Here is a 27134-nt window from a genome sequence, read left to right as displayed (position 1 = left end):
GAAAAGTATCTATTAACTATACTGGTCATTTTAAAAAAATTGTGTTTTTAAATGTTACGTAATTAAGTAACTCATTCTAGGGCTTTACGTAAGTTAAGTCATTGACCGTTGGAGCGCTTAACTTTTTACGTTAATAATCCTCGCACCATACATTTCGAAAACCCCAAAATGCTACTACATATAGAATGCAAATTATTAGTTTTCGATACATGAATTACACACCCAATTTGTTAATGCGCTGCACTGTATAAGGTGCTCTCAAGTGCTCTATTATTATTGAGTAGGTAATTACGGATAAGAAGACCTTTACTCTACCCCGTAAGGTGCTTTTTAACTTTTCGAATCGAGTGAATTAGTTTAATAGCATAAATTACGTTTTATTCATGATCATTCTGAATGTGTTCAACGCGTGATGGGCGTGTTTTTAACCACTAGCTTTTGAAATCGGCAGCACTATGTATATTCTATGCCGATAATTTGTTAACAATTAGGTATGTTTAAAGTTACCAGTTACCACGATCGTGCCTCGTATTTTTTCTTATCTTTTACTAGGAAGATGCCATCGACTCGATCTGCGTGAATATGCGTTTTTCAAAAGTCCCGCGAGAACTCTTTCCGGGATAAAATGTAGATTATTTGTTAAATTAGGGAATAAACTTAAAAATTTACACCATCCAGTCTTATTACAGCTTCTACCGCCATTTATTGAATCGATTTTATTCTTAACCGACTTAAAAAAAAGGAGGATGTTCTTAATTCGAATGTGTGTTTTTTTTTGTTACAGGAATTCAAACAGATAGAGCAGAGCACTCGTACGCATCGGCGCAAGAATACAAAGAGGCCCTTGAAGCACTACGAAGGAACACAGGCGCTGTAAGTACCGAGGAAGTAATTAATGTCGAAAACACGTGACACGTCCCTTAGCATAAATTTTCCTTTCAAAACCCGTATTTTCCCTTCTTTCCGTCGATTTATTTACTCACGAAGATCACGAAGGTGAACTGAATTTATAAGCAGCAATCTTAAAATTTATCCGGTCCTGTAAGATGGTATATCTCTGTGTTAACACATAATTTAGATATTTCTGATCATAAGGCAGCAAGTATTTGTTTTATTTATGACAGCCAAATTATTAGTTAATTTTATACTTGTTACTAGGAGCGCAGCAAACCACAGCGCACTCTCGAATCGGAAATCATGAGGTCCGAAGAAGTAGAGCAGGAGTTACAGGAAGAACTGTTACCAGACCCATGGGAGCTGAACAACACGGCGCGGAGCGATGTGGAGCTGCTGTTCTTCAACCGGGTGCCGAAGGTTGGGAGTCAGACCTTCATGGAACTGCTACGGCGATTGGCTATTAGAAATCAATTTGGTAAGTAATTTAGTTGTAGTTATTTCTAACGTATTTTTTTTTTTTTCATTATACTTAGGATTTTACGTAAAGGTATGTGTATCCGACGTTAATGTATGTATGCCTTTGCATAAGGTTACCGCGGTCCACTCGCAAGTAGGTAACCAGTAGCAAGAAATTGCCGAAGTAGGTAAGTGCCAGTGGACACTTGGCTATATCACAGGCATACCTATCACGAAAAATTTTCAGTGGTTTCCGTAAGTTTCGATGTTGCTGTTATAATTCATTATTATAATTATTGATGACAGACCAAAATGGCGTGTTCCTAAAACGCCGCTTGTTTACTGTCTTACGATTTTTTTTAAATACTCCTGGATATCAGCCCATTACCAACTCGTTGTAGATGTACCTACAGGTTTTAAGTTTTGCTATTGCCGGCAAAAATAACAATGAAGGCAAAACAGGATCCTAACATAAATTTTGTAAACTATCTCGGCCGCCAAGTGCCAAGATTTTATCTATGCGCATAGTGAAAACATAATGTAGTCCGTACCTAGTTGTAGGATGTAGATAGTCTTGGTTTTATTATCAGGTTAACAAACCTGGGCACTCAACCAGAACCAGGCATCTACTTAAAGAAACTAAAAGTAACACAGGAGCAGAAAAAAATTATGCATGACTTAGCATTTAGCATGTAATAATAAAAAATAATAAAAAACCACTGCTCTGCCATATTGATTTATTTTTCAAGAAATTAGTCTCATAGCGATGATGGAAGAATTCTAATAAATTATACCCTATATTATATCCAAATCTGTTCAGGTGTTAAGAAGTTATGGGTGGAATAAAGAAACTCACAATAAATCCTGAAATCATTACACCATTAGTGGGTAGTCGTGTAAAGAAAAAATAAAATAATAGGGAGGGTTGTAACGTCATCCAGCTCAAAATAAAAAGTATACAAGTGTAAATTAAAAATTTATAACACCCCCGACGATCCAAAGTATTTGAGTTTTCCAAAACATCATTTTCAAATAAATAATTATGTATTTAGGCAACGTCCATCTTGACAGCTTGACATTTGTCTATTGACATAATATTATGAACCTAGCGGTTATCTAACCTTCTTTTCTACAAGAAAACTAGAAAAGAGCTGATAACTCTTAAACGGCTGAACCAATTTTTTTAGATTATAGCTAAGAACACTCTCGATCAAGCCACCTTTCAAACAAAAACAAACTAAATTAAAATCGGTTCATTCGTTTAGGCGCTACGATGCCACAGACAGATACACAGATACACAGATACACACGTCAAACTTATAACACCCCTCTTTTTGGGTCGGGGGTTAAAAAGCAAAATATGGAGATCTAAGATTTACCTCTAGATTTAGATCTAGATTACCAAGTTGTGGGGTGATAGGGATTTACATTTAAATATTATAATTATAAACTCAAACTAATTAAGACTTATTGTTTAAAAAAATATCAGCCTCTGTCGATTTACATAACAATGCTAAATTATATTTTTCTTTTACTTGGTTAGTTGAACTTCGAGGTGAAGACAAGTCAAAAAAAACATTGAGCCTTCCTATGCATTGTCTCATCTAACACAATGATGTTTGAAACCTCATTGCGTTAATGATGACCTTTTTTGTCTCATCGTAATAATTGTGTTTACATTGTTTGCTGTCGAAAAGACGCCGTCTTTAATCGAATTCAATGACGAGTTCTTCAAACACTTGAGGAGTTCTGATAGAATAAAATGGAAACTTTTTATTCAGGTAATAGTAACTAAGTTGCGGGATTAACACGTAGTTATCACATGGTAATAATCGCTGATTATATCAGACTATAGCGATTAGCGACCCGCCCCAGCTTTGGTGCTTGAAAATAAAATATAGCCTATGTTACTCAAGAATAATGCCGGTTTCTATTGGTGAAAGAATTTTCAAAATCGGTTCAGTAATTCCAGAGATTACTTCCTACAAACAAACTTACAACCTTTATCTCTTTATAATATTTGTGTAGATGACGATGTGATTTGCTGACTTTTAATGTAGAGCTACTGTTAATTAACTAATCTGAGTTAAAGAGGCGATCATTCTATGCGGTCATATACCTACCTACTTACTGTAATTGTCATCCTGCTACGGCACATGAGTAAATGGCTGTGCTACCATCTGGCATTTTCGTTACCCTGTATTTACCATGTGTATTTAACATCTGTATTTACCATCGCAAATTATGTCTCCGCGTTTTAAGTCATCGCACACATATCGCAGTCATCGCATGTCGCACATAACCTCATCATGTAAAGCGGGGTTGCCAAACGAGATCGGAGCTGAATGTATGAAATGAACCTAAGTAGCTCGCGTTTCCATTCGCCACTCGACGTGCTCTTTTGCGAATGTGTAAACACACCTTTAGTTCATTATATTGATATTTATACATCGCTGAATAACTTTTACTTTTAATTCTTGAAAGTAATTTGCTTTTATCCATTTGTATAAATTAACTCCTTTTCAAAGGCAATTACGATTCCATTCAAAGGAAGTAATGAAATGACTTGCATGTTGTACTTACCCAGATGCGATACAGAAGCGATTGATCTAACCTGAAGGAAATGTTTGGACCTGGAACGGTTAGGTATACACATATTTACAGTAGCGCGTTATCGTGCCAGAAATTTTGGCACCACGGTTTTGTCAACAGAGTAGAACTAACTGTAGACTTCCAACCACACCAGAGTTAATTTAGGAATCCTTAAGTTCTCTGACTCAGGAATTGGATCCGGGACCTCCGACTTGAGAGTTAATCAAAATTTCTATTCAGCGAAGCAGTTTAATAGAATGACTTGTATTTTGTACCTCTACTCAGTTGTAATGTGACTCATCTATTCAAATTGACTAAGTACCTAGCTTCCTTACCTTGAGAGTGGTCAAATTACAATGACCGCTATTATAATGTCTGTTTATGGTAGTGATGGACATACGAAGGATCTCATGAAACAAGGACAGTGCACTACATGAATGCAGTCCCCTGTCTTCCATATATGGCAAACGGGGCAAAAGGGCAAAGCTTCGCACAATACAAGCTCACTCTATACGTGTATAAATATAGGTTCACCATTTTTAGGGTTCCGTACTTCAAAAGGAAAATGGAACCCTTGTACTTCGATCCTTCGTTGTCTGTCTGTCTGTCCGCCGTGTCTGTCAACAAAACCTATAGGGTACTTTCCCTTGACCTACAATCATGAAATTTGGCAGGTAGATAGGTCTCATATGAACACAAAAAAAATTAAATGTGTTTATGAACAAAATATAATTAGTACCTACTTATTTTCAACTTTCAAAGTAAGGTTATTATATCAAGTGGTGTACCTATCATAAATTATGAAAGGGCTTTTACCTGTACATTCAAAAAAAAATTTTTTTAATGCATACATAATAGTTTTTGATTTATCGTGCGAAATGTCGAAAAACAACATGCAGCATGCGATATGCACCGCCCGCCCCCTTACTGCTAAACATGCAGGAAAAGCCAGCCACCAAGCAAGTAATACGCACCGCCACCACGCAATATCATATCGCATATCGCATGCTGCACCATACAGATTTGTCTTGTTTAGTGGATTATAGAAAATTAAGCTTTTGGTTCCTTGTTGGACTTCCGCAAAGTAACACCTGCTTCTATACAAATATTTATATGTATTACTTTACAGTCTATTTATTTTGGCTATTGATATGTGTAGGTTTCCACCGAGATGCAGTGCAGCGAGTGGAAACGATCAGGCTCGCGCCAGCGGACCAGCAAGTGCTCGTAAGCGTGGTGTCAGCGCACACACCACCCGCCTCCTACATCAAGCACGTCTGCTACACCAACTTTACCAGGTATTCCATTTCTGTTACCATAATATAGAGAGTAATAGAAGGCCTGTTCAACATTCGCGTGATAATAGACACACAAATATAGTACTTTTTCTATACTAATATTATAAAGAGGAAACCTTTGTATTTTTGTATGTTTGTATTGAATAGGCTCAAAAACTACTGGACCGATTTCAAAATTTCTTTTAACATTACTTAGAGGGATTCTTCCGAATCCGTATAGGCTATATTTTATCCCGGAAAATAGAAATGTCCACCCGTGCGAAGCCGGGGCGGGTCGCTAGTATACTATAAAATTTAAAAAAAAAAAAACAATTTACAAACGTATCCGACACTACGTCAGAGGTAGCAACCGCCTCTTGTATTAAGAGACGAGTTAAAAAAAAAATAGGCACACAAACGCACTGGGAAAAAGTCGCTGGCGATCGCTTGTACAAAATGTAAAGAACTCTCAAAGATGTAAAAGAACAACAGCTGCTATATTAAAAGTTACAATATTATATCGATCTTATAAAATTTATCCAACTAGGAACGGTCCTTGTCTCTTGTTTAAGTATTAGGTATATTATTATTTTGTGTTAGTACTTTACTGCTGCATTTGACACACTTTTCATATGTATATTTGGTATCTCAAAAACCAAATATGCATATGAAATGATTTAGCTCCATTTTGGTCCTCACAAGCAATGAATAGAATAAATAGAATTCATTCAACTGGGCTGCCTTCTTATGAATAGGTTCACTTTAGGTAAATGGCATTTATCTAAGCCTGAAATGACTTTCCACCAGACGAGAAATTGCGGTCAGGTCTGTTCAGATATTTTAAAAAAAAAAACAAGAATTTTACGACTTCAACTCGGAGATTTAAAGAAATTACACTTTCATTTGTTCAAAAAAAAAAGACAAAAATTATAGCAGATATTAAGAGCATACTAATTTCTAGTAGCAGAAAAAACGAATTGCAAGCATCAATCAAAATGTAACTGTCAGTTGGATATGGAATAAATATTTAAGCGCCGCTAACACACAATGCTAATTCACGAATCAATACAAAGAACTCACATACGGATTCACACTAAAGGAAACGATTAGTCTCACTTAAGATAATAAATAGCATACCAAGATTCAAATAGCAAGAGAGAACCTTCATCCTCTTGAGAAGATTTTTGGAACTCTGTCACAAACATCAGAGGTCGACTCTGACGTAACTTCTACGTAGTGTGTACGCAATTTTACGGTGCGCTCGGCACTGCTCGATTTCACTGCATTTCAGAACCTACTGAAAACTGCGCCTTCTATGGCAATCTCCTAAGAAGAGTCTGGTGTAACTAATGAAAGATACCTTAAGAGGGGTCTATCCGTCACTCGCTCCATACAAACGTAGTTCCAATTTCATTTGAATACTAAGCAACCAAAGTCCATGAAATTTTGCAGACACATTCTAGGAACTAATATCTATGCATGTGGTTTTCCAGATTTCTGTTAAAATATTCGGTTTCAAAGTGACGCGGTCTTAAAAATTCACATACAAATCTATGAGCCCCTGTAATTTTAAAAATACACATTTTTCGCAAAACGAAAACCTGTACGTCCGTTCGTCCGTCGATCCGTCCGTCGGTCCGTCCGTCAGTCCGTCGGTACGTCAGTCCGTCGGTACGTCCGTCGGTACGTCCGTCCGTCCGTCTGTCTGTCTGTCTGTTTGTCTAAGTATATTGTGTGAAAATATACCCAAGTTTCCACATTTACAGAGATACAATTTCTGAGCGTTGTGCCATGTTTTGAGAATTAAGAAGCTACCAGTAAGAACCGCTTATTAGAAAAAGAAAGATAAAATTTAATACTTAATTTGATTAGGTATTAATTTTTATTATTATTTAGGTATATTATATTAAAATTAGTAAAAAGGTCTTATAGGCTTAATGTGGCAAGCACCTAACATGATTAATGTAAATCGACAGTAATTGCGCGGATGATTACACAGTCACTCTCTATACAACCGAATAATTATACCCACTCGGAAACCGCTCGTGCTCCCCACTTAATCTATTGTTCAGAAGAAAATAACAGGATAGGAGAAATTTTGTTACAATGTTTCGCTAATTAGCACATAGATTAGATTATAATATTTATAGTAGGTAATTAACAGGTAGGTATTATTTACGTCTGTACTCTAGTTAGAGCAGCGAACGATAATTTATGATCAAACGAACTTACCTGTAAGTGAAGTTCGATCCAAATTATGCGAGCAAGCTTCATTCGACGCGATTTGGGGTTTACTTATTGTAGCAACACTTTCTACCCACCGGCCTTCACGTTATTTGTAGTAGGGAGAAAAACAAATTTACGTATGGTATCACTATTGTGTCCGCCATCTTGTATACATCCCTGCCTCGACTCATTGGTTTAAAGCTAGTTAGGTACCTGAAATAAAATAATACCCTGGGGCAATACCTATTTATGATGTTATTATTTTTACATGATGTATGTAGGTATATATATGCATAGGGAGGGTCTATTTCAAATACGACCACGCGTATTATATTTTATCATCACTAGATTAGGGTGGGTTCTCCCAAATCGCGTCGAATGAAGCTTGCTCGCATAATTTGGATCGAACTTCACTTACAGGTAAGTTCGTTTGATCATAAATTATGCTTCACAAGCTTCATTCTAGCGATTTGGGGTTTACTTATTGTAGATGTTTATAGCTGTTCATAGTAAAAATAATACATTGAAGAAATAGGTAGGTAAGACGGACCCTGTGTAGTATAAAATGACACACTAAAAAGTATCTTATTATATATTATTTTTATTGATTTTCTTCATAGAAGTTATAGTAGAAGAATAATCATTGATTTTATAATCACAAAAAAAAAACCATGCTAAAGTAAAGTTTCAGTTCTTATAACTACATTACAAACAGATTACTTAATTTAGTCACAATTATTATTATTGTTCGTAAGAATGGATCGAGCAAATGAATTTTGATCGTTAATAATCTCCTTATTATAGAATTTTGCAAAAACTCCCGATTGTTCACTCCAACCAGCTGTCTTTTTTATTACCTCAATACTGACTCCAATTCTATTGGCAGATGAAGTAGATGCATGGCGAGTGCTATGCGCGCTGAAAATCGATATATCAACGCCACTTTTACCCAAAATAAACTTTATCCAATGACTTATAGTCTGGGAGGAAACCTCCTGATGAGGTTTTTTATAACTTAAGAATAATCGTTCTTGGTTATTTACACGTAAAGGTGCAGTTTTATTCAAATAAGCAATGATGCTTAACGCTGGACAAATCTCAGGCCGGGGAGTGAAGAAAGGGAGTTTTAATACAGGTTGATTTATGTTAAGTCCAGAAGTCTTTATAAAATCCGGTATTTTAATAATAACTTCACTACCCTGGTTTATAACCACATTACTGATTTTGATAAGGGAGATGGTCTGGACACGATGAGCCGTTACTAAAGCAATAAGCGTGACTGTTTTCTTTGACAAATCTTCTAAACTTAATGTATGGTTGGGCCAGAATTGGCTTAAATAATTTAAAACGATATTAGGTTCCCAAACTATATCATATTTAGGTGTGGGAGGTCGTAACCTATATACTCCCTTCATGAATCTCTTTATCCTATTATCATCTATGGGATTTCCCATTAACAAACTTATTGCTGCTTTATGAGAGTTAATAGTGCCATACCGTACTCCCTGATCAAAAAGTTGACTAAGGTAATGTATTATTTCCGAAATAGATGCAGAATGATAGCATATGTTATTAATCTCACAATACTTAATCCATGATCTAATACAGCCATCATATTGCTTATATGTACTATCCGTCAATGATGCTAACATGATATCCACAGATCTTGGGGAAAGTTGTCGTCCTAGTAGTGTCTCCCTGACAATCTCACGGCAATCAGTTCTAGTGAACTGTGCAGATTGTGATGAATTCTGAAAGGAGATACGAGCAATCCTTTATTTGGACGAAAATATATTTCTTTAGAGATCTTAATTTTTTGATATAATGGATACCAAGGCTGTGTTTTCCAATTCGGTATTACCTACAACAATACCTTCAGCTTTATCATCTATAATTTTGCGTATCATTTTTAATACCATGGAAAAAGGAGGAAAAGCATAAAAATTTAGATGAGTCCATGACAATGTGAAAGCATAAATTGCATAAGCTTCAGGATCTGGCTTCCAGGAAACATAAATGGGACATTTCTTATTATTTCTAGATGCAAACAAATCAATGCTAGGTTGTTTTAGTGACAGAATAATTTCCTGAAAGGCATAGTCTGCAAGTTCCCATTCTGTCTCTTGGAATTTCATTCTAGACATTGCATCTGCTTCCACATTGTCTTTGGAGCTGATATATGATGCAAATATGAAAATCTTTCTATGTTCACACCATTGCCAAATTTGACGAGTAATTTTTTCCAGGTGTGCATACTGTACACTACCCATCTTATTAATACATGCTATAGCTGTAGTATTATCTATACGTAAAAGAATCTCCGTATTAGTAAGATGTTTAGCATAGACCTTTAAAGCAAAGAAAGCTGCTTTAAGTTCTAATAAGTTTATATGTTGCATTCTTTCCTCCTCGGTCCAAAAACCATAGACTTTATTCTTATTACAGTATGCTCCCCATCCCGTAAGAGAGGCGTCTGAGAATATTTCACACTCATAATGATGAGTTCGTACTTTAGCATAATCGTTCATAATGTGTCTTAACCACCATAACAAATCCTCATGCAATGTATCTGGGAGTTTTACAATCTGATCATATGAAGGATTTTCCACTAAACATAAAAATTTAAATCTTTCAAAAAGCTTGGTATATAACCAGGAATAATCTATAGCAGGGCAGACTGATATCAACATACCAACAAATCTAGCATAATCACGTAAACTGCATATTTCTGTATTTAAGAATTTCAAAATTAATTTTTGAATCTTAAGCCTCTTCTCTTCGGGTAGTTCTAATACCATCTTTTGAGAGTTAAATATAAAACCTAAATATTTACATTCTCTTTTAGGTGTTAAACAACTCTTTTCATAATTTATTATAAATCCCAGATTTTCGAGCGTGTTTTTAATAAATAAAATATTTTTATTGCACTCTAAATATGATTTTCCAAAAATCATAATGTCATCTAAATAAATAACTGTTAGTATATTATTTGACCTAAAGTACTCCATTACTGGTTTTAATAATTTTGTAAAAACATAAGGCGCCGTCGCCAGCCCGAACGGTAAACAATTATATACATAAAGTGTATCGTTAAATTTGAACTTTAAATATTTTCTATATGATACATGAATTGGCAATAAGTAATAGGCATCTTTCAGGTCAATAGAAGCCATGAAACAACCTGGAAACATAATTTTGGTTGCAGTACGATAATCTTCTAATTTAAAATGTTCTGTTTTAATAAACTTATTTAAACATTTTAAATTCAAAATAAACCGTTTCTCTCCATTAGGTTTGGGCACTAAAAAAACACTAGAGATGAATTCCTCTTTCTCATGATTACATTCCGAAATGGCATTGATATTCAATAATTTTTGTATACATTTATTAAATTCCAGTAATTCCTGATTTGAATGTGAAATAGTATAGGGTATATCACCACGACTAGGCGTAGACATAAAAGGAATTTCATAACCGTCTAGCCAGCTTAATATAAGCGGGTCGCTAGTTATATTTTCCCACTGTTGAGAGAAGCAAGACAATCGCCCTGCATAACGTACCTTGTCGTTACTGTTCAATAGCGCTGCTGTCTCTGACGTCGAGGGGGCGGCGGCGGCGGGCTGCGGCGGTAGTGTCGCTGGCGGCTGCTTGTTGCCACCGTTGCTGGTGCTGCACGATCCTGCAGTCGTTGTTTCCCCATATAAGAACGTGCAGCTGTTTTCCGATATGGGGTCCTCTGGTTTAAAGACTTAACATTGCTAGGTGTAGCCGTCATTGTATTCTTGTTTGAATTAGAGAAGGGTGTTTTATTTGGTATGACCTTTAAAATCTGCCCAGATCTATTAATACCCTGGGCTGTCTTGAGCTTTTCTGATATATTGTCACCAAAAAGATACTTTCCTGGCACTGTGTCCATAACTATGTCTTTCATCTTATTATTTATTGAATTTATTATATGAGTTCTTCTCCTCTTGGTCTCAAGTTGGTATAAGTCGCATAAAATGCGACAGGCATCGCTAATCGGTCTTAATAAGGCTGATTTTATCTCAATATTTTGTAAATTTTTATCGGCGTCGTTTACTATCGAGTCTACCGATTTGCCAAGAGCAGACAATGCTATCCCGGTCTGCTTCTGTCTGTGAAATATAGCAAAATCCCGTTTTACTAGAGGCTCTGTTAATGCTGCCTTTACCTCGGGATTTAGGATTGGCGGTATCAATATTTCTAAATTATTGGGTATAGGATATAATTTGATTAAGTCTTTTTTAATGTCTTCTTTTAAACCCTTCTGCAAAATCTCTTGCCACCTAGTGGCAATATCCTTATGTATAGGTAGTCCTAATTCACTATTATTCTCAGGGGCGTCACCCAACAATGAAAGAATTGAACCATCTAGTTCAGGGTCAGTACTTCCCTCCGGACCTGGGACTGCAGAATCGGCACCACTGTCTTGCAAAACTGTCGTTTCGACAGCTGTTCCAGGTAATGCCGTCGCTGACATGATGTCTGGACGTTCATCGTCATGTACGGCCGTGGTGTCAAAATACACCGACAAAGGATCACATAATGCGTCATTCTCCGACTGATTGACATCTGAAAAAACGTACGAAACGTTTTTTATTTCTTCTTTTGTTAAAACCAAAAGTAAGGTGGGTACCCACTTCCAATGAAAAATAAAAATTATTATAAAGTGGGTAAGTAAATAAAGTAAGTCTGTTCAGTCTAAAAATCTAGCTTGTAAAGCTTAAATATGGAGCAAATCCAAGGTGGAATCTCGCATCCTAGCATTCATAAAAGGCGTAATTATGAAGGAGTAAACCCATAGCGGAGTCTCGCATCATATTATTGTGTAATGACGTAATTATGAAGGAGTAAACCCATAGCGGAGTCTCGCATCATATTATTGTGTAATGGCGCAATTATGAAGGAGTAAACCCATAGCGGAGTCTCGCATCATATTCATAAAGGCGTAAAAATGAAGGAGAAAACCCAAAGCGGAGTCTCGCATCATAGTATTGTCTAATGGCGCAATTATTGCGAATGGTACTTACCGTTGTTTTCGTCACTTGAGCTGGAAGGTAACCGCATTATACGTCTTCTTGTTGGTGCCAATTTCTTTTCCAGTTTTCTTATTTTCTTCCTAATTTTTGCCTCTCTTTCCTCTGCTTTCCGCTTTCCCATGATGAAACTTCTTTATAATCCTGATAAACTGCTTCAAAAACCTTAATATTATAATATAAATTTTGAAAAATAAGTTTGCGTGCGAAGGCCTCGAGCACGAAAATGTTAATGAGTCGAGGCAGGGATGTATACAAGATGGCGGACACAATAGTGATACCATACGTAAATTTGTTTTTCTCCCTACTACAAATAACGTGAAGGCCGGTGGGTAGAAAGTGTTGCTACAATAAGTAAACCCCAAATCGCTAGAATGAAGCTTGTGAAGCATAATCCAAATTAATATTGTAAATGCGAAAGTGTTTGTCCGTCTGTTACGTTTTCACAGCCTATCCGTTTAGCTGATTCTGACATAGCTTACATTCCAAAAACGGAAGGGTACTTTTATGCGGGATAGTCAGAGTTCCCGTGGAATTTTTGAAAACCCTTAATCTACTCGGACGAAGTCGCGGGCATCATAAGGGGCATAGTGGTCTTTCTGGTGGAGTGGGGCTACCACAGGCTAGGACTAGGCTAGGACAACAGCGAGGTAGCCTAGGCTTGCTACTTACGAGAAATATGTATTGTGTTGATATGCTTGTTGAACCATTTTCCCCATACTTTCTTGGAAACTTAACCCCATTATATGCAGGCTGGTCTTCTTAGTGGAAACTGTTTTCTTGACAATCTTATATTTAAATCTAAACGACTAAGAAAATTATTACGACCAAATTGATGGAAATATCATTTCAAAGAGCCTGTAAGCTAAATGCCAGCCAGATTCTTGCCACTCTTCTGAGTAGAATCTGCTCTTCGAACTGGTTGTAAGTCTTGAAATAGCATCATTAAATCTACAAATTGGCGTACATGTAATAAAACACTAATAGGTAATTCTTTCATTTGAATTTAATTCATGTAATATAATTACTTTCAGATTCGGCTACCCTTCTCCGATCTACGTGAACGTGGTCCGCGACCCCGTAGAACGAGTAATCTCCTGGTACTACTACGTAAGAGCTCCCTGGTACTACGTCGAACGGAAGAGAGCCTTCCCAGACCTGCCTCTGCCTGATCCCGCCTGGCTGAAAAAAGTAAGATTTTAATTAATTAACATCTGAGTGACTTAAAATATACTAAATTAAATCTGGTTTAATGAGATTTAATTTACTTTATAAGCAGACTGAACTAAACTGACTGAAATCGATTTCTGAGATGAAATATATATGATATTATATGATATATATATGATATGATATATATATGATAGTATCGCAGATCGCATCAGAAAAGGGCATACTAGTTTACTTTTTCTCTCAGAAAATCACATAGTTCCCATGATATTTTTAAACGGATGGGCCATTTAACCGATTTTAATGTTTAACGGGGACTGATGTAGTTTGCATTCCGGAGTCGGACATAGCCTACGTACTTTTAATCCCGGAAAATCAAAAAGTTCCGCGAAATTTTCGAAAAACCGAAATCCACGCTGATGAAGTTGCGGGTATCATCTAGTAATTATAATATAAAAATTATTTTAACACTAAACGAAAATATTAACCGCACATCATTACACAAAGCCCATTGCAACATTTTGAGGCAAAAATAGACCTTAGTATGTTATAATTAGGTGTCCTATTTAGTTTAAGTTCCTGATACAAGGAGTTTCAGAGAAGAATCATTACTCTCACGCTGTGATTTTGATTCCTCGTCGCTCGCTTGTTGATCGCCAGCCAATTTACGGATCAATGAGCCATCAATCCGTTACGCGTCTCCGAATATGTTTCACACTATATAACAGAAGCACTTTACCCACTGTATTCATCGCTTCATTAAAGAGACTCCAGTTTCCCTCTGATTATTTGTTGTTTAGTAGTAGAAAAGAAGTAGTTTCATCAATACTTGTTGCCGAAGGAGCGGAATGATCTGGAAACCTTACACATTATTACCTATCCCACAAAAACTCTTACCCTTTTAATCTGTTAATTTTATATGTATATGAATAGTAAAAAGGGGTCAATATCCTAGCAATGAGGAATACGATACAGAGAGAATTCCTATAAATCAGTACCTTGTGTTCATTTTGTTTGTCAATTTATATCTTCTCCGATTTTTCTCTTTTTTTTTTGGTTTTGATTGCAAATGGATATATAATTTAATTCTCCTAAGATTTGGCATGTTCAGTGACTTTGACCTCCAAGTTTCCTTCCCTCTTAGGTTGAAATTTGTAATCGCAATTGTTGTGATTGGCTGAATTTATAATATTCATGCTGCAACAGTGAATTCTAACCAATAGGAGCGTGTCAATCAACCAGGTGTTTGCGATCATCACGCTACATAGCTGCCAAATTATGGTACTAAGGTCCCTCGATAATTTTAAAGAATCTCGACTTACAGACCTGGGTAATCAACTCGGAATTTTCTATAAAATTGTTGTTTTACTTATCTACTATTCATTACACGCTCCTCGTTGAAGTAAAACGTTCAGAAATCTGCATATCTCGGGAGAAATTCTGGGTTAATTACATTAACCTGTCAACCCACGCATAGCGTCCATATCACTCTCTCCGAAGAGAGAGGAGGCCAGGAGGATATGAACAGTCACAGAATTCAGAAGAGCTTATAGTCGCGCAGATGTCTAATGAAACATCAGTGCATTATCTACACTAATACTATAAAGATGAAAAGTTCCTGAGTTTGTAAGTTGATTCTGAAAATTCATTCTCTGATAGATAGCTACATTAACCTCCGAGTGATATACGCTATAACCACATATACTTAAAACGTGGACAAAGTCGTGGTAAGTTAGCTAAGTATTTTCTTCATAAAACCTACTATTTTTAATATTTTCCACACCTTTGTAATAAATAGTACCTAAGCAGTATCTACCTAGTACCTAGGTAGTTCGATATAAGACGAACGGGATCATGCTTTTTCCACATTCTCGTAAATCTCGAAGTCCCGTTTTGTGTCGTTAGTGGTTAATGTTAGTAGTAATTTTCTTGGCTGGTTCCTAGTCCGTAGTAGGAAGTCGTCTAAATTGCACATTCTTAGATTCATTGACATCACCCCCAAGTCGATGATAGTTGGTTATCAATACCAATTACTTACTCTAATTGGATGCAGTTATCTTTACCATAGAAGCCGTCCTAATTTGCAATGTACCTATATAATAAATAGGCGTTTTATGAATGATATAATGTATATTTGTCTATCACATAAGGACACATTTATAGCCTACATTTATTATCATGCTCGCGACTTCATCCGCGTGAATTAAGGTTTTTTTTTAAATCCCGTGGGAACTCTTTGATTTTTAGGAATAAAAAGTAGTCTATGTCCATTTGTCCGTCACCAGAAGGCGAGCTATCCCTGTACTTGCAACTGCGTCCGTGTGGATTTAGGTTTTTAAAATCCCGTGCGAACTTTTTGATTTTATGGGACCAAAAGTAGCTTATATATGCCCTTCTCCGGGATACAAGCTATTACGTACTGTACCCAACTAATGTATTAATCAAGAAAAACACTTGTTTCTGTGGCTAAAACAAATAACATCATTACAAACTTTATGCTATACTACACTTTTTATTTTTAATATGTTATAATTTCCTTAACACTTTTCAATAAAAAAAGCTAGAGTAATTACTGCGGCGAATACCATGAAAAGCGAAGTAATCAACCTTTTTTATTTAGTTTGTTAAAAAAACGTATAGGTTGATTGAACGGGCCTTAACAATGTGTAGCGTTGATCTCAACGTATGGATCGAAAAATGGTTCAAGTGCGAATCAGACTCGCACACGAAGGGTTCTGTACAGAAACAAAACTTTTAATTTTCATGCTGGCTATTTTGAAATTTTTATTATTTGTTTGTTCAGGCGACAATAGAAATGCACATTCTGTGAAAACTTCAACTCTCTACCTCTCTTACGGTTCACGAGATACAAGCTCGCTGAGACGGACGGACGGACGGACGGACAGCGGAGAGTTATAGTAATAGGGTCCCGTTGGCACCCTCCGGGTACTAAACCCTAAAAAAATTTCAAAAGAAAAATAAAACCGACTTCAAAAACCAAAAACACTAAAAAGTAGAAAATAATTTTTGTTTAGCTACACATGTAATGTACCTAGGTATGAAGTCGAGCGAGCATATTAAAACAAAATTAGAAATCCAAGAGTGAAGCTCGCCCGACTTCATACCTAGGTACATTACATGTGTAGCTAAACAAAAATTATTTTCTACTTTTTAGTGTTTTTGGTTTTTGAAGTCGGTTTTATTTTTCTTTTGAAAATTTTTTATTTCACAATTTTTAGTGGCCCCACTGTACTATAATATGCTATGCCCAGTTAAAACCCTACTGTTTACTAAGCTATTACAGTGATCGCGAGCAATTTGCTCTTATCCATTGAGGAGTTCTGTTCTCCATCTCCGAAGATATTCATCAGATCTTCACCAAATTTATATGGGACCACCTGCACAGTATACCCTTTCCAACAAAGAAAAAACAATTCCAAATCGGTCCAGGGGTCTTTGAGTAATCGGGGAACATACATAAAAAATAAAAATAAAAATAAAAAAAAAAAGATCCCGACGAATTGAGAACCTCCTCCTTTTTTGGAAGTCGGTTAAAAAGCAAGGAATTCGCTGTCGAACGTGCTATAATCACGTCCGCAGTTTACTCTACACCGGCTAATCTATCTGAAGTGCTCGCAATTTGTTCACGCTGCCTTGTTATGCCATTTGTTTACTTAGCTTTTTGTGCACTTACACCAAGTGCAACAGATTATGTTAACATCGTGTTTCTCTTATTTTTCTATTTACGTGCGCGCACCATGCATTATGTTTGTTTTAAGACTATGACTATTTACTAGGTAGGACTAGATAATTTATAAAATTCATACATAAAAGTTCATACCATTGCCATAATATCGTTAAGATGTGTTTTTAAGTATAGTGTAGCCCCTTTCAATACTTTATTAATTGATGCCTGCGATTTCGTCCGCGTGGATTTAGGCTTTAAAAATCCCGGCAGTGTTTGATTTTCTGGGATAAAAAGTAGCCTATGTATCGTACGATAAGATGTATTTTTGGAAAATATGTATATAAGATTATATGTATGTAAGATGTGTTTTTGGAAAATACATCTTATCGACTATCGTACGATAACTTACCGAATCGAGTGTTCTGAATCGCCCAGCAGTGCAAAAACTTGCGTCGATCCGTTCGCGTTGTTCCGTTGTGACGCGATTGAAAGACAAACGAACAATTTTTGCGTTTATAAAATGAGTAGTTTATCCCTTTTAGCGTCGAATAAATAATAATGATTTTGCAGGATGTATTTCATTTAATATTAGTTCTGTTAGGTACATCGACGATGCTGCAATAACAATCTAAATAAAAAAATCTTTTAATTGCTAGGCTACGAATGTATGCAAGTACTTATTATGTAACGTGTCTAAAAACAGTTTTTACGTGCTCGAGTGCACCGAACCCACTCATTCGCCGACTTTTTTTAAACACGATAAAAACACCTGGGGATCTTTTCGGCGACAACAAATTGGTTTTATTGATCGTGAAATGCCGTCTCGGAAAAAACAGATCACTCAAAAGCGTTAAGGCGATAATAAAATCGATCTAAGCTATCCTTCAGACGGAACGCTGTTATAATGTTACATAATATCACCATGTGTTATGCTTAGGAGTGACTTACGACGTTTGATGAATGATATTTGGAAGGATTTAAAAAGGATTATGTAGCGGTCTGGATACAGTGCGTGACAGGTAATTAAATGTAAGAGGTAGCTGCAAGATTTACTAAATCAGATAGCGGTTACACATAACATTGTAAACTAATAATTAAGTTTTAGCTGATAAGTTTAATTGAATTTGAATTATCGTCATAGGTTGGCATACACATTATCACAGAATCTACACAATTGTTAACAGATGTTAATTAAAATCGCACTCATCCCTAAGAAATGTACAGACCTACTAAATACTCTATAGCTAGTGGATTGTTTTAGCAATAATTAGGGTTTATATTTATAAACCTACATTTGTAGGTTATGGAACTGAAACTATAGTTGTGAACTTGTGATTTATGACTGTTACAGCGCATACCTATTAGCCGATTTATCTCAAGTCTATGTCCATTCCTCCATACTTCGAAGATTAGGTACTCGTACATTCGTTTTGCAATAATAATAATAGTTTAACCCAAGAGTTGCAAAAAATTATATAGGTACTCCTATCCTTGCCTAACTGGTTGCGGAGGTCATAACGCAATTGCTACGTGTGAAAATTTGGAGTGTATCAATAACGGTTCAGAATAAGTTATTTTAGAAGGCTTTATAAACATACTCGTAGCTAAGTATCGATAGTTATTACGATTGCCTCTGAGACTAGCGGCCTTTCAAAGAGAACGCGCGTGCCCGCTTATTATAAAGATATCTCTGAATCATTCACGATATAACCAGCAAGAGAAATCGATAATTATTGGCAGATATCAATGATATATCATTCGGAGGTGGAAAGCATTTCATGGAAATTTGCGTCTTGCCACTTATCTATGCCTTATTAGGTATAAAGAGTATTGAAGGGAAATGTAAGTGCTGTATCATAGCTGTATCGTTGGCATAATAAATAGATGCGTAGGTACATACTTGGGATGTCTAGCATTGCTTTTTGATAAGAGTAGGTAAGTGCTGAGTTTCTTGCCGGTATCTTCTCAACAGTTTTTGTATCCAGACCCGTCATAAATACCATTAAAGTTTTGAATGTGGAAAGACCATAATTTTATATTAGGTACCTTTAACCAATAGGTAGTCTTTAACCAATTTAGTGGAAGTTGAAAATGCAGAAAACAAGCGCAATAGTGCAAGTTTCTGAATCTGACACTCAGGATCATTCCTGTCATTCTTGTCAGGATCATTGTTTTTTCATTGAGAAAAAACAATGATCCTGACAATACATACAGAATACAGACAGACCTAAAGCATTTTTCATTAAACTTCATTATATTATATTGATAGGTACCTACCAAGATTAAATCTATTAGTGACTCTCCAACATGCGTCAGGCATTACATTTTCATGATAAGGTTTCATTAACCAAGAAAATTAATAGCGTCAACGTCAGTCCGAAGACAGTAATTTTCTCCTGTTAATTATTCTTCTATTGTTAAACCAAGTGTGTTTATACACAGGACAGCTTGCGAGCTAAGCAAACAAAAAATAAATTAGTTTTACTTGAACAAAAAATAAGATAGACTAATTATATATTTTAAAAGTAATTTCTTTCTGGTGAGTGGTTACACTGGTGTTATAAACAAATAATATTATGCCTAGTTAATGCACGGGACCTCGTCTGTTTAGTCCACAGATAAGGCTTATTCCTGATCTGTGGTTTACTCAATCTATGGAGCCTCTAGTCTGTATACTATGCAGGTAACCTACTAGTGCTACTAGGTAATTCCTATCACTCGTTGGCTAATTCATGAGGAGACTAATTATAATTTAAATCAAATCAACTAAATAATTTCTAATTAAGTATTTTATCTCGGAACTTAAACTAAGTAACAATAAAATTCTTAAAAAAGTTGGTATAGCTTTGTATGTTATAAGTATTTAATATTTATGTTTGTGACGGAGAAGAAAAAACGGGGACCCTGAGATGCAGGATCAAGTGACAGACTCCAGTGAATAGAACCCAATAGGTATCTAGAGAAAATTGTAAATAGACTTATTTTTAACAATAAATCATTTCGTTTAATTTTAAAAACCCTCTGAAAAGCTATATAGATTACCAAGTCTGCCTATTGATTATTTTTAAATATCAACCTACATACCTACCTAACATTCTGAGGTAGGTACCTATGATTGATATCCGCGCAATAAGATAGGGTAACGTCCTTACAGAGGTTGTAAAAACTAAGGTTCTACGAAAGTCTATTAAAAGACTCAGCGCCTTCCAAATGGTCGTAAGAAATCATTTCAAACCTCGACCGTGAATTATCACCAGTGATTCAACAATGCTGCTAAAGTGAAAATAAATCAATTTGCCTCGAGTGCAATGATTCTCAAAACAGCTTTAGCCGTTCCTAAAAATATTCTACCTTCACTGAGAACATACAGAGAGTATAGACTATAGTACGCGACAGGTTGAGATGGCAATCGGGGTATGAGTTATGAGGTGGGGGGACGCCCCGCGCACCCGCATGTCACGCTCGCTCACCCGTAACTGGTTAGCGCTGGGGCTGGGTTTGCAGGGCGTCTCCACCCCGGTTGCCATCTCAACCTGTCGCGCACTATACCTGTCTCGACAATTCGACGGTGTCTTGATTTTTGTCATGGTATCTCCTCAGTAAGCGAATTAAGCTTGTGATTCCTTGTCTCAATTTGAAATATTCTCACCTACCATACTTTTATAAGGTTCTACCACAAAATTGGTGGCATGTGGTCTACATAGCATCTTACCAGAATGCTTTATTGACGTGACAACGTCTTATAATTCGATAGAGCCGGCTGCACGCACGAAAAAACATGACTCATGCGGCGTTACCTCGCTCTGAGGTAACGCCGCATGAGTCGTTCCATGTAAGGCTTGAAGTGCAAGCGAGAGCGCGGAACGAGCGACAAAGAAGCACAATCGGCCTTTGTTGTCACGTTCAATACAATTCAATTCAATTCAATTCAATACAACTATCGTCAGTAAACCGACTTTACAGACAACCAATTTTTTTTATCTGCGTTTAATGTGCACGTAGGTAATTCTGCCTACAGAAATATTGAAGTGCCTACTTTGAGTACTTACTATGGACATGAACTTTTTTTTAGGGTTCCGTACCTCAAAAGGAAAAACGGACCTCTTATAGGATCACTTTGTTGTCTCTCTGTCAGTCTGTTTGTCTGTCCATCCGTCCGTCCGTTTTTCTTTCGTCTGGCTTGACCCAGATTAGCCAATGTCAGGTTTGTAGTTATTTACAAGTTAGGGAAAAGCAAGAAAATTCCACGTCCGCTAAGTACACAGTTATCGACATGTACTTACTTATGTATTTTAACTTGTTTTTCAGGATTTTGAGACATGCGTGCTCAGCGGAGACCGCGAGTGCCGCTACCTGGAGGGAGAGACGCATGAAGGGATTGGCGACCATCGCAGACAAACGCTTTTCTTCTGCGGCCATGACCCACAGTGCACGTAAGTTGTCCTTTTTTTGACGTGAATATCTCTTACGGCCTAAATTAGTAATTAATCTGTCGATAAGTTACTTAGCAAGTAGCAACGTTGTTATTTGTCAAGAAGGACCAATGATTTCCTTCTGCGATCATGACCCCAGTCACACAGTGCACGTAGGTTTTGATTTGACGTGAAAATCTCTTACAGCCAAAATTAGCACTTAAGTAATCATATCAATTTGTCTAAGTTACTTAGCAAGTAACAGCGTTGTTATAATAAAATATGACAGTGTCAGTGAAGATCCATTTGTAAATTGTTTTCAGGCCTTTCAACAGTCTAGAGGCGCTTCAGCGTGCAAAAAGAGTGGTGGAGCAACAGTACGCCGTGGTCGGTGTGCTCGAAGACATGAACTCCACCCTGCTTGCATTCGAGCGGTACATCCCGCGCTTCTTCCAAGGATCGCTGAGACTATATTGGGGTAACTTTATATGCTTCATATCTTCCTCTGCGCACCAGGAATGGCGTGCGTCTCCTACCCACGCTGTAGCATGCAAGTTTCCTCACGATGTTTTCCTTCACCACTATGCAATTGATATTAAATTCCTTACAACGCACATAACTCTGAAACGTTAGAGGTGCGTGCCCGGGATCGAACACCCGACCTCCCGAAGGCCGACCTCTTAACCACTATCACCGCTCTGAGTTCCGATCGAAACCGGTCCTCTAGCTGAATGCGACAAAGCTCAACCCGAATTTTATATACCTTTAAGTATACATGCAATTTATCGTTTTCTAACCAGAAAATAAAAGTACACCCTTCAACTACATGGCAATGTATACAATCTATATTTAGCTGAAAGAAACAACCCTAATTTCATAATTATCAGCCTGTGGATGTCAACTGTTGGACATCTAAGGCCTTCCTTAAAAAGAGCGCCACCACACCCGTGCCTAATTGAGATAGTACTGGTTATTAATAATCAGCATCATAGACCATTGTCATAAGTTATTGCAAATTGCAAATACACGTTTTACAATAATAGGTGGTATAAAAGTTGCCAGTTTACCGTCGATATGTTTTTTTAACCCCCGACCCAAAAAGAGGGGTGTTATAAAGACGTGTGTATCTGTGTATCTGTCTGTGGCATCGTAGCTCCTAAACGAATGAACCGATTGTAATTTAGTTTTTTTGTTTGGAAGGTGGCTTAATCAAAATGTTCTTAGCTATAATTGAAGAAAATCGGTTCAGCCGTTTGAAAGTTATCAGCTCTTTTCTAGTTTTCTTATAGAGGTTTTTGTGTCGGGGGTTTTTTAAATTTTGAGTTATAATATTACATATACTTTTGTATTTCTGTTTCAGAAGAGCTTAACACGTTTAACCGTATCAACCGCAACGCATTCAAGCCTCCAGTCTCCGAAGCCGTGAAGCAAATCGTCCGCGCGAACTTCACGCGCGAAATCGAATTTTACGAGTTCTGCAAACAACGGCTTTACTTGCAACTGAAAGCACTCAAGGACTCTTCCATCACGCTGCCCGTCCCTACTCCCAACGCGCGACAGATACAAAATAATTATATTTATAACAATGTATAGTAAAACCGTTACTACTAAGAACTTATTTAGTAAAATATATTCAGGGCAGGAAAGGTCAAAAACGCTTTAAAAACGGACTTTATTATCGAAGCGGACCAAAATATAAATACCCTAATTGATAAAAATATTATAATGGTCATCATCATTATTCCCCACTACTACTTACTAGAAATTAGACTGTAGGCTCACGACACGGTTTGTCCTACTCTATGGTCATGCACCGCCTGAATTCAGCGGCTCCTTCAGTCCTGCCAGTGCGACTCTTTTGATGTTCCTTGTCCACCAAGTGGAGGGGTGCTGCAACGCTGTTTTTTTAAGGGTAGCAATAAAAGAGAAAATATGGATTAATAGCTTCATTATATACAAGTGTAAATTAAAAATTTATAACACCCCCGACAAGTAAAGGTTACAGTAATAACTAGAAAACAGCTGATAACTTTCAAACGGCTGAACCGATTTTCTTGAATTATGGCTAAGAACACTCTCGGTCAAGCCACCTTTCAAACAAAAAAAACTAAATTAAAATCGGTTCATTAGTTTAGGAGCTACGATGCCACAGACAGATACACAGATACACAGATACACACGTCAAACTTATAACACCCCTCTTTTTTGGTCGGGGGTTAAAAACTTACAGTAACATCAATCGACTGACTTAGTACCCATATTGAAAAGATTGACAATACGTAAAAATCGGTCAAGTACGAGTCGGACTTGCACAGAAAGAGCTATGTATCATCTTCCATCGTACAAGAAATAACACTTTCTTTTTATGGTGGCAATTATCAAACTCTTAGTATCTGTTATTATAGCGGCAATAGAAACGAAACACACATTCTGTGAAACACTGACAGACAGACGGACGGACGGATTGGCACCCTTCGGGAACGGAACCCTGAAAATAACCCCTGGTAACATTTCCTGCCCTTAATAATCTTCTGTAAATAATGTAGGTAAACTTTAAAATTTAAATATCCGAAAAGAACATGAGATTAAGTGTAAATATATGGAGCTTTGCGAAAAATTAGGCAGACGAAAATGAAAATCGGTACATATCACTGATATTTTTATTTAGGAAGTTGATATGTATCTCTGTATATTAAGCCCGGTCTCCACCTAAGCTAGCTCCACCTAAGGATAACGTGAAAAAATGATCACTACATTTTTTTTAAAAATCCGATTGGTCTGTTAGGTACATCTCTCCGCTCCGCTTAGGTGTAGACCCGGCCTTAGAGGCTAATATTTTAGCCACCATATTATCCCTTCCTACTTAAGAAATGGGTAGGTAGGTTGGTACATAAATAATATAATACATCTATTCTTTTATTTCTAAAAGCTTAACCCGTTTGACCCAGCTATTGTCGACTGTTTTTTATAACCCAGGACATAATTGAATAAGTTTAATTAGGTAAACGGCGCAATAAAATTAATGTCAGGCGCCTGATAATGTATCTACTTACTTTCAGGTCAAACACCTATTTACTCTTTGGTCTTTGATTATACTTTTTTTAATTTCTTAGTCTCATTTTGTACTTTTAACCGACTTCCAAAAAAGGAGGAGGTTCTCAATTCGTCGGAATCTTTTTGTGCGTTAATTTTATGAATGTATGCCTATTTATTCACTTACGTTTTCACGGCACCTCTGCTTACTGATTTTAACGAAATAGTTTGCGTTCTGGAGACAGATATGCGGCTATCCGGAATATTTTTAATATGCAAAATCAAAAAAATCGTACGGGATTTTAAAGTAACCCCACGCGGTCAAAGTCGCGGGCACATTTTGTAATTTTTAAGTAAGTCAAGAATTTGAAATTAGTCAATTTAGGGCCTAAAATACGCGAAAAATTAGAACCAACGCTATACTTAGTGTCAGATTTAAATATTCTTAAAGGACGTCGATGTGAAGATAATTATTATGACTGTGTACATATTCTAGTTACCTACTGTACTTTTGATTTTAGACTAAGCATTCGGAAGCTATTAATGAAATCATTATTTTATATTAGCTGATTTTAAATCCATCAACCTCGATACGTAAGAAAAAGTACTTCATTTTATATCGTCTACTTAATTCCATTTTATTTTTCCCGTCTGGTCTCGTTCAAGACCTTTTGTATGATAATTTCATTTCATACTTATTTTATATGCTGATTAATTAAGTGATAGTCCTTGTATTTACGTTAACTATATTTAGTTATTTATTTACAATATTATCCAGTAATTGTGATATGTTTAGTCTTTTAATGATATTGTAAAATATACTTACTTATATTAAAATATCTAAAAGTGATTATATTTTTATTTTCTTGTTCCTCCTAGCCCTACTAATTAATATTTTTGGTGTCTTATGCCTACCCCAGTGTAAAGCCTACCTGTGCATGCCACTGTCACATATTTCAGGCATCCGTATTCCAGGATGACTAAAATTGTAGGAAACGATAATATATTTTTAAAATAAGTAATCAAGTTCCTTTAATGTAGATTTTTGGATTCTCTCACAGGTTTCTCAACTTATCATAAAGTATATTATTCGCTCCAAAAGACCTGGGGTCCTAAGTTCAATATCTACCACAGACGCTATTAATAAATGTATATGTTATTTGCACTTTATCACATTAATTACTCCAGAGAGCTAACAATCTTGTTTGATAATTTTATTTACAGTGCTATCTTTTTGGAACTTTGTTACTGGTCCAAGACACCACAGTCCACATTAATACAATTTCAAATTCTATCAGTATGAGCGCCATCTATCAACACATTGCAAAGTTTTTTTTAAAGTTTTTGCGGGCAAAAATCAGGTAGGCGCTCTCTCTCTAGGCAAAAATGATGCATTTATACTTCTATTCGATACTATTTGACTAATGCTAGACATTGGGCCATCTGGGATAAAGATATCATTCTGAGAGGTCTCCTCTCGTACTCAGTAATGAGCCGGCGATGGGTTGATCATGATGATTATAGTAGTTAGTGCCTATTTTATATAGGTACCTACTTAGTTTATTTGAAGTAATTATGTGCATTAATTCAAACGTTATAACTATGACATACAGATAGGCGGACGGACAAACAGACAGACAAATGCAAATTCGCTCAAGTGGACCCAGGGACCTCGCTTCCATCTGTCAAAAATAGCAATACCTATTCTAGATTAAATTTTTCTAATACCACCATGTGTTTAGGAACCTATAATAACCTAGAATATCTTTGAATCGTTAACTTATTTGAAACCTATATTTTCATATTTTCACCCAGGACTTACAGAAGCAGTGAGGTTCACTGTAGTTTATCAAAGACCTTAATAGTTATTCAAGAAGTTCTATCCAAACTTCCAAACATTATAGGAATTAACCCTAGCACGCTCCCCAGCGCTTGCCATATTGCTGGTCATCATTTGAATAAAAACTGTAAGGTTATTTTTAAAAAGTTGATTTGAGTTGTCAAAAATAATATAAAATTATTAATTTAGCTGATGAAGGTAGTTTGGTAAAATCGATATTTGGCTCATTCGATGTCATACAATCTGTTACTAGGAGGCCAACAAGATTGAACTTGCATAAATACGGGTGTTTTGAAGGTTTTAGTTGAGTCTCCTTCCGAGATTCGGGGCGATATCGCATATTTTCGGTATTTGGGTTGTGAACTGGATAATTAGATGTTGTGATAGCAATCACGCTCTAATTAAATTATTTATTTTAGCATTAGTTTGTTTAGATTAAAACTCTCGGATAACCTTGCACATTAAACTTGTGTTTTTTTTGTGTTG

General features: G+C 36.4%; 2 protein-coding genes across 3 annotated transcripts; one reads left to right on the top strand and one right to left on the bottom strand.

The window, feature by feature from the left end:
• The first annotated feature begins 794 nt into the window (after positions 1 to 794).
• Positions 795 to 23551, top strand: LOC123868429 (heparan sulfate 2-O-sulfotransferase pipe). The gene is made up of 7 exons (XM_045910966.1): positions 795 to 873; positions 1159 to 1372; positions 5105 to 5243; positions 13540 to 13696; positions 21672 to 21796; positions 22099 to 22253; positions 23139 to 23551. Exons 2-7 carry the CDS (start codon positions 1198 to 1200, stop codon positions 23366 to 23368), a joined length of 981 nt encoding a protein of 326 aa, XP_045766922.1. The 5' UTR covers positions 795 to 873; positions 1159 to 1197; the 3' UTR covers positions 23369 to 23551.
• On the bottom strand, positions 8134 to 11506 carry LOC123868426. Of its 2 annotated transcripts, none has more exons than XM_045910962.1 (2): positions 11009 to 11506; positions 8134 to 9199 (listed from the first exon to the last, which is right to left on the bottom strand). In XM_045910962.1, exon 2 carries the CDS (start codon positions 9098 to 9100, stop codon positions 8174 to 8176), a length of 927 nt encoding a protein of 308 aa, XP_045766918.1. In that variant the 5' UTR covers positions 9101 to 9199; positions 11009 to 11506; the 3' UTR covers positions 8134 to 8173. The 2 variants fall into 2 exon arrangements, with proteins under 2 accessions (XP_045766918.1, XP_045766917.1); XM_045910961.1 differs by lacking the exon at positions 11009 to 11506 and adding an exon at positions 10141 to 10246.
• Positions 23552 to 27134: the final 3583 nt, after the last annotated feature.

This window comes from Maniola jurtina, chromosome 9 (genome assembly GCF_905333055.1).
Source record: "Maniola jurtina chromosome 9, ilManJurt1.1, whole genome shotgun sequence".
NCBI classification, from domain to species: Eukaryota; Metazoa; Arthropoda; class Insecta; order Lepidoptera; family Nymphalidae; genus Maniola; species Maniola jurtina.
This window is presented reverse-complemented; position numbering and strand designations above follow the sequence as displayed.